Genomic DNA, 9,563 nt, shown 5'->3' with positions numbered 1-9,563 from the left:
TTCACTAATGCCAAAGTGGAATTCCGAAATGAGAATACAACATTTTTAAAATTAAAATAATTTTAATTTTAATAATATTGTTTTTAAATTTTTTTTCTTTAGGTGAATTTTGATTTTCTTGTTAAAATATTGCATTGATAAATTTATCATAATTTACCATTGTAATCACTATTTTGTTTTAGATTATTTTTCTCATATTTAGAGGGAAAAGAAAGGAAAATTAGAAATAAGTATTGTATCGAAAAATTGTTGATTTGTAGATGAGAAGATAGTCGACCGTTGATAATATTTATGAGAAAAAGGTTTTATTTATTGATTTATATTTATTTTTAATAAATACCTAATGAAAAAGATTAATAATAATACAATAGAAATTAATTTATTATTAATTATGTTAATATTCCACATTTAAGAATAGAAATATATAAAACATAAATATAACGTATGTAAATAAATGGGCATAATAATTTCTGAAATATATTTATCTTAAAAGAAGTCTTTATTTTTGTAATACAACTTATAAACTAAGGATTTATTGCGATAAAATGTAAACTTATTTAATCCTTCCTAGGAAAGTATTAGTTGAGCAACATTCCTCGACGTCTAAAGGAGCAAAAGTCATTCAGTTGAGACTCGCGAGAAGTCGAACCTGAAAACGTAGCGGAGGTGAATTCACCGCATAAGGCCATTGTCATCCAAACATGTTTTATGAAGAAGAAATATTTAATTTATTTGATCTTACCAGCAACCGCAACAGGATTCATTGCTATTGAGACAGGTAAAATCTAATAAACTTAATGCCTGTTTTACTTTTTTAAATTTGAAAAAATAAATCTCTTTCCGTGAAACTCTACTCAACAATTTCTCTCTAATGATACATCTATTTCTCTTCTTCTATGTTTATTAGTGGAGTTATTCGTTTTACAAAAAAAAAGTGCTTGTGTATCATAAATAACCGAATTTGTGAATGTGCGAATATTTTTTCACTTTTAACTCTTCTGACGTTAATTCATGATTTGATGGTTGCAGTTTCTATACTCTGCCACAAGTTTTTTGTATGTTTTTACCTTGCTCTAAATCTAGCTAGTTAATTATATGTTGTTTTGTTTTTTTTCAGTTTTTAAACAAGCGTCAAAGATGACAATGGAGAGAATACAAATAAATATAAAATACATCATAAGGTATGCTATTTCCAAATAATTTTTTTTTTAATCTAAATTACTAGAAATTAATTATTAACTTCACTGAATTAAGAAAGGAATTATTCTTATGATAGGGGAAGAGTTAATTACTATTACCCAGATTAATCTGACTTTGATAAGTTCTATAATATTACCTATTCTTTTATATGAATGAATAAAGCTAACTTATCTATCAAGTGAACAGGAAACCGTTACACTTAGCATTTTTTGCTACCTTTTATTTAATCATTCTTTATAATCTCGCCCAAACATTATTTTTGTAAACTTTGAAAAAAATATGTAGTGGCTTGCCAGAAGTATTAATGAACTCTGGACCTATGGTTGTGCAAGTGAGCAGACAATTATATTCCTATATTAGTTAACAAAAATCCCAGAATAACTGTTCTACACTTCATGCTAAAACTTTTATTTAAAAGTTATTCATCAGTATAAAGTTTCTCAAAAACAATTATTTTTTAATTTAAAATTTAATGCAAAATGGACCCCTTTTAGGAAATATTATACTTTCTTCTGCTGGATCCTTAACATTTTCCTTGCTTGTTAATTGAAGATGTCTGGTCACCTCACTTAGGATAATTTAAACAGTTTCACATTATTTATTTATTTTTATTTTTACTAGTATGAATACCACTTTTTCATCAAAATTAATGATTAAAAGAACTTTCTATACAATATTTTACATACATTAACAAAATAATTTTTAAATCACAATATTAGTTTTGAGCAAAAAAAAAAATAATAAAAATCATTTGTTACAATTGTTTGATTTAGTGTTTCACAATCACTTGTTTCACACATGGAGTCCTAGATTAAAAAATCCTCAACTGTCCTTTTGTTGATGGTTTGGACTTCTCTTCTTTCGACTGCATCCAGACTTTTCATAGTCAAAATTATAATAATTACCAAAATACTCTCAGAAGTTATTATGAACATTTAGATCAACGAAAGGTCTTACCTAACAGTATTTGTTGGATCACTAAATCCCTTTTTCTTTCTGGGTTTCTTCTTCTTCATAGGAGCAGTATATTTCTTACTTTTTTCTTCTAAATTATCTGCTTTGCAATCCACATTTTTAAAAATAAATGTCCCAATTATATTCATCTGCATTTAATCTAGGGCGTTCTTCATCAACTTCTTTATAGAAATCTTCTATAAAAAGTGTTTTTATCTTTTATTCTAGTTTTTCTGTGTTAATATCTTCTAATATTTCTTCATCTTTGACACAAATTTCTGGGTCACCATTTAAAGCTTTTAATTTCTGTAACCTTTCTCCAATCTCACCAGGTTTCTCTTTCTGCTTCTTCTTAATGTTTTGATGTTTCTTAGCCTTTCCTTGGACAATTTCTGTCTTTTCCTTTTCTCTAAAATCATCTGTGCATCTTAATGATCCTTCAAGTCTTATCTGTTGATTTTCTCCCGATTCAAATATTCCATTTCATTGGTCTCCTATATTAGCTCGATCTTTGAGTTCTCTTTCATCTTTAGATAAATTTTAATCAGAAGGTGAAATAGGTGATTCTTCACTTGAATATGTTCTTTTCGATGTGTGATCTCTTAATAACTGCTTATGTTCAACTAAACTTTTATGGTTCCTAAACTTACACCGAGGTTTCAGTTCCTTCCTATCTTCCTCATTACCTAATTTGGACTTAATACCTTTATGGAACTAGATATAATCAGTTTTATCCTCTTCTATAGCATTTTCATTTTTTATTTCCATCTATGCTTCACCTCTTTCATCCTCAGAACCTGATTCTAGAATAAACTCATTTTTGAATGTTCTATTAGTATCTTCACGCTCCGTAACATAAACTAATGTTTTATATTGACCACAAGATTCTTTATCAAGACCAACTATATAGTCTTTAACAAACACAGATGTTTCATTGTCATGATACTAGTACATAGCAAACCACATTACACCAACATGAGCAAATGGGATTTCCACAAGTTACAGCGGCGGGCGCAACTACCAGTGCTGAGTTTGTCAATTACAGGGATAACCAATGACAACAAACTGTGAGACATCCCTCTTTGAATAGAGAAATTGAAATTGGCGATCAAGTGACTCCATTTTCAAATATGCTGTATCTTTCGGAGGATAAACAAGCAAAAGTAAAACCTATTAGCTCCAAGAACAAAGTACAGGCTGATAATATGTTAGTGTCCAAAAATGGAGTACCTAATGCCAATGGAAGAAGTGAGTTTAAAGCTCATCTTAGCAGAGACAATTTGGATAATTTCACTCTGCCAACTATATTCAGGACAGAATCATCAGAAATTCCAACAATACCACCTCTCAGATCCCTAAGACCACTCCTATTCAAACCAGTGGGCAAACCAGCATGGAAAATGTTCAGGATGGAACCAAAATTGATGATATCCATTGCAACACTATTTCCATCATCCATGAACATGGAAATATTCAAACACAAAAGGACTCTCCAGTTTCTCTTCCATATCTTCAACGAAGTTCATATTCACTAGCCAGACAGTCTCAACAGACTGTTTCAGTAGCAACAACATCTGCTGTTATCCCACCTCTGGTTAGTTATTCGGATATTCAGTCCACCCAAAGGACTCCTTCAGCAACTCAAATGAACTCTTCACAACTTCAATTACAATTTGCAACTACCTTCCCCAATTCAGAATATGGGGCACTGCTATCTTCAAATCTTAACTGATAGGCTATATCAGGACCATCTCTTGATAGTATGTTCTTACAACAACCTTCTAACAAACTATCCAAATTCAGGTAACATGTTTCGTTACAGTGCCAAACGGAGCTTCATCTCCTTCTGTATGAAATCGATTTTGACCAAGGAACTTACACCACTGCTTCTATTGCTGGACGAGGTTGGAATTAACTCGGTGGGCAGCGAAAAATCATAAACTTCTCTTTTCACCACAGGTTTTTAAGAGGTGAAACTTTATTTTGCAGTTTTACTTCGTTAGTTATTTACTTTGAATTTGCTTTGTTACATACACTTTTTTAATTTATGTATTTACTTTCTTAATTTATATATTAACGTTTACTATTTCCTATTTTTTATACATGAGTTATCTATAGAATTTATTTCTATACATAAACTTAATTATTATGTTTCCTCATTAAATATTCAAAGTTTGTTTCATTTATCTTTCTGCATTGCTCTTGCATGAACATTTTCACATAACATTCTGTTCATACTGGTCAATATCCTTCTATATTAAAAGGCGTCTAATCTTGATACAACTTTAAAACCACATCCTGTTCACATATTTGTTTCTTTCCTACAGTTTTGTTTCTTATAAATTAGCCCAGCTTAATTTAGGTGGGCGGTTTGTTTGGAGAAAATGTCCCCCTTCACATTTGAATAGAATTCAAGATGAATATGAAAATGCTGCCATCTAGTGGGAGAGAAAAGAAGTAAGCTAAGAACCCCTTGAGAGTGAAGAGGTAACATAGACAAGTGAACACAGGCTACCTAGGGTAACTGGTAGTCAACTATTTCTCAGGATGAGCGAATAGGTTAATCAACACCACCAGGCAGGGAACGAAATCAGGATGAAGGAACTAAAGAACACAACAGAAGAACAAGTCATCACTATAAATCAAAACCTAATCAACAGCAAGTAATTGTAATCTAACTATCTAAATTAATATCTAACACAATAATACAAATTGTAATTATTTTTGGCAAACCATAATCAATTGTCATGAATCATCCAAAATAGAGACATTTTATTTTGTTCATCATAGTTATAATTTATTTCTAATACAGTCTACTTCTTTATTTAAACCAGCCATACCAGTATTAAAATTAATTTGGGTAATATCCCTCAACTTTTACTCCGGAGAATACCTAAACTAACCATATACAATAAAAATTTAATTTTATATGACACTTTAACACAACTTTCTCTTTTATTGGTAGAGAAAATTCCTGATTTAAATATATTGATATTATGTTAGGATTTATTTGGTTTAACTTAGATCCTGTAGTAAATTAATTTTCAGGGAATAGAAGAGGCATTTGTGCCATTGATAAAATTAAATATTAATAGAATTGATATCTTCTTCTTCCTCCACAGTATCTCTCAGTGTGACGGTTCCTCAATTGTTTTCCCTAGTCAGAACTATTACTGCACTATTTTTTACGTTCCTTATGGGTTTTCAATTCTTGCTTTTCAGGGTTTTCATCTTTTTGCAGAAGATGTTGATGTTTACATTATAGTCTCTTTGTAGGCTTCTTCCAAATTTTTCCCAGCTGTTCCTTTTAGCCTTTTGCATGTCAAACATACAGTTCCCAGGTATGGTCGTTTTTGCTGTTTAAATATCCCTTTCACACAAATTTCTTCCTTTGTACATCTGCCTTCACCCTTTCACTCCACCATTCTGATCTTTTCAGCTTGGAGGAATATTTCTTTATGCCACATACCAATGTTCCGACTTTCAGGATCCTATCTTTGATTTTTTTCACATCTCATCTATTGGTGCATCAAGGATAATTTCCCGCAGTTCTGCTCCAGTTCTGCTACATACCTTTCTTGAAATTGTGGATTCTGGAGCAGTAAAATATCCATTCTTGTATATTTGGTATTTTCTGAGGCTTCTAAATTTGTGTATTCGTAATGAGCAACATATGGTCTGAGCCAATTTCTGCCCCTCTGATGACTTTTACATCTTCAAAAAATGAATTTGACAATAAATTATTCTTTTAGCATCTCTCAGATCACATGCCGCTCAAGAATCTTGATCAGAGATATATTAGGAGTCTAACTGGTTGCAAGTTAGTTTTGGTTAGTAAGTTATCAAATTATTTTGTTATAATGAACTTTCTGAGACACAATGTGTTAGTGTGATTCAATGCTTCCTTGTGATTTATTTTTATAGTTCTCTTGGTCATTAAACATAACTGGTTCATCTTTAATCTACGTGTTGTTTTACTAGTGTTACTTCATTAAAATTTGTATGCTTTAGAGGATATGATTTTATTTTTATAGGAAATGGTGTGCACGGTAATTCATTTGGGTATTTGGGAGGAGTTAGTTGGGTAATGCTAGGACGTGCCAGCTTTACCCCAATGCGATATGTGCCACATTGGTACATACGTTTTTCTTGGTTTTCTCAAAATGGAAATGGCCAAGCCCTGTTTTGTTACAAGAACCAAAACAGGTTAATCTTGGATTTCCAGTATGGGATCCTAGGGTAAGTTATTTCTATATTAATTTAGTGTAAGCCATTATATTTCTAAACATAATTAGTTTATTGTTTAGAGCATTAGACGCCATTAACTGTGAAAATTGGATTCAAGTCAAGTTGTGGAGTGAAGTCATCTAATTGAAAGTCCTAATTATTAAATGGATAAACATAACCAACGTTGAATAATAATAATATGTATCTCCTTGCTTAATAAAATAATAATAATAATATCTATCTTCTAGCTTAATATAATAATAATAATAATAATAATAATATGTATCTTCTAGCTTATATAATAATAATATGTATCTGCTAGCTTAATAAAATTATATCTATCTTCTAGCTTAGTATAACACTAATAATATGTATCTTCTAGCTTAATATAATAATAATATGTATCTTCTAGCTTAATATAATAATAATATGTATCTTCTAGCTTAACATAATAATAATAATAATAATAATAATAATAATATGTATCTTCTAGCTTATATAATAATAATAATATGTATCTTCTAGCATAATATAATTCATATTGTTGTATTTTAAACAAAAAATAAATAATCTAGTTCAGATTCACCATCTAGCTCATTTTCTACTAGCAAATACTTTTTTAAATAATGAAACATATAATTTCAGTAAATAATAATTATGATTGGGAAAAAGGAAATTGAAAGAATGTTTTATTTTGCTGTAATAATAATTTTCAGGGATTGTTTATATCACAAAACAGTTATGTGAACCAACAAAAGAATAAAATGGACCTCATTTGGCGATAGCCTTGATGTAAATCGCTATTATTGGTACTTTGCTCTAAACAACCCAACTTATTATTCTACAAGCCTTTCTTCTATGCCTCTTTTCATTCAATTTTTCTTTCACCACTAAACTTATTCTTATTATAGTTTATCCATATTGTATTTCAGAAAAGATATATTTTACATTTTAATGAACAATGATGTTTTTTCAGCAGTATGTGTATATATATATATAAAATATAGTTAGGTATAAATTATATAGTATGATATGTTTATAGGTTGCAATCATATCATTGCACTGAGCTGTAAAAATTATTTCTATTGCAGGTGAATGTTTCGGATAGATATCATCTTATGCCTATTATCACTCCTGTATACCCTCAGCAGAATTCAACTTTTAATGTTTCTGCTTCAACAAGAACAATCATTCAGGAGGCTTTTAATAATGGCCTAGCTATCACCAATGAAATTTTTAATGGAAAGGCATCATGGGACAAATTATTTGAAGCTCCAAATTTTTTCCAAAAGTACAAGTAAGATATCTATACTTACTTTTTTACTGGGATATTTATATTGTTTATATTAGTTATTTGATATTATCTTTCTCTTTGTGGTAATTATGGTAATCAGCCATTCATATTCAATAATAAATAGTAATCTCTATAATTGATAAGAAATATTCAAGCTGAATTTTCTTAGAGCTTGTTGTTAACTCGTCATCGGTGGCTAGGCCAATTTTAACAGGTATGGCCGTGCATGAGACTTTTTCTCATATTTCTTATTTAGAGCTCTTGAACACATGATTTAAAATATAAAATGTAATTAATTATAAGTTTTAAAAAATTCAAAAAACAAACAGAATTATAAAATAGTAATATACATAATGTAATATTTTAGACAGACAAAGTTATACAAAGAATCAGAATACAGATATATCATATTATAAGAATATAACACCCATCTTAGAAACAAAATACTCAGTGTGAAGAAATCTCTTGTGCACAACTGGTGCAAATATATGATGAAAATTATATATGAACACCATATGACTGGGACAAATCGGTCTTTTACACTGGTGGTAATCCTTTTTTGTTTAGAATGTCTGAATATGACCCCTAAATTTACAAAAAATAGTATTCATATGGCGCAGCGATGAAGTGAAAACATGAAAAGACAAATTTTTGTAATAAAGACCATCATAACCTACACTTATAATATCGAAATACAATTAATAGTAAATAATACGTACCTAATGGAGTTTCTGCCTCCTTAAGCCTATGTTTTCCTAGTTCTGCTAATGTTTTTCCTCAAAAAAAAAAAATGTTATGGATTAAATGCACTTGCTGCAGATGAAAAAAATTCTTGCAACTTGAATATCTTTATAGCAGCCTTAATCGTGCATGAGATAATGTCTCAGAGAAGGGTATATTTCCAGGGGAAGAGGGCTGGACGCTTACCCAGAGCTGCTAGAGTGGTTTAGGGGGCAAGGTATAGAAGGAAGTGACTGTGACCTACAGATTCCAGGAAAATAGTTAACACAGTCTCCCTCTAGCAGCTTACAGACCCGAAAAACAATTAAGGTGAGAGAAATTTTCATGCAGTGACCAATGACGGGTTAAAGAACTAGCCTTCATGTTATAAATGAATATAATCTCATCTAGGATGAAAATAAATCAACAACCTTTCAAATTTCTAAGGTTTTACATTTCCAGATACATAGAATCCAAAAATAATAATTTTTATCTCGAGTTTTATCTCGATTTACCAAACTTTGAGATAAACTTTTCATGAAATGGCCAATAAGATCTTCGTATGAGATAATAATGTGTTTCTTTTTTATATAATAACACCCCCTCTGCTTTCAGACACTTCATTGTACTACTGGCTACGTCTGCAAGTCAAGAAGAGCAGCTAAAATGGTCTGGGCTGGTCGAGTCCAAGGTTCGCCACCTCGTGGGTTCCCTTGAACGGAACCCCTACATCAGCCTGGCCCATGTCAATCCTGAATGCTTTCCTGGACTACCGACACCTCCTGGAGAACTTGAAGTACCCACGTCAATGTGGTTCATCGGGATAGTGTTTAAGAAAATAAAAAATGTACAGGTTGATCTCTCCTTAGAGGTCACATCATTTAAGACTTATGGTAATTTTCAGTTAACTTTTTTTTATTACTATTACTTCAGTTCAATACATTTTTCATCCTTATATAGATTAAATTAATATAAGATTTGATAATTCATTATATATTGCAAATATTAGTGCTATAACTTACTTCCACAGTCAACTTCAAATGTTTTAGTTAATCAAGCATTGCTTTTATTTAAAACATCCAAAAATTGGAAGAAAAATATCTGATGTCCTTCATACAAAAAGGTTAAATTTTGGTTATGAGTACATTCTGGTTATCTTGGTAGCTCT

General features: G+C 30.5%; 1 protein-coding gene across 1 annotated transcript; it reads left to right on the top strand.

Annotated features, from left to right (window-relative positions):
* Positions 1–3,547: 3,547 nt before the first annotated feature.
* LOC106690906 (poly(A) polymerase alpha-B) lies at positions 3,548–9,365 on the top strand. Its single transcript, XM_067051367.1, has 5 exons — positions 3,548–3,748; positions 5,907–5,974; positions 6,249–6,393; positions 7,473–7,678; positions 9,011–9,365. Exons 1-5 carry the CDS (start codon positions 3,548–3,550, stop codon positions 9,363–9,365), a joined length of 975 nt encoding a protein of 324 aa, XP_066907468.1.
* The last annotated feature ends 198 nt before the right edge of the window (positions 9,366–9,563 follow it).

This window comes from Halyomorpha halys, unplaced genomic scaffold (assembly GCF_000696795.3).
Source record: "Halyomorpha halys isolate HHAL.00 unplaced genomic scaffold, Hhal_1.1 Scaffold1961.1, whole genome shotgun sequence".
NCBI lineage: Eukaryota > Metazoa > Arthropoda > Insecta > Hemiptera > Pentatomidae > Halyomorpha > Halyomorpha halys.
The sequence above is the reverse complement of the archived record's forward strand: the minus strand, read 5'-3'. Positions and strand labels throughout refer to the sequence as shown.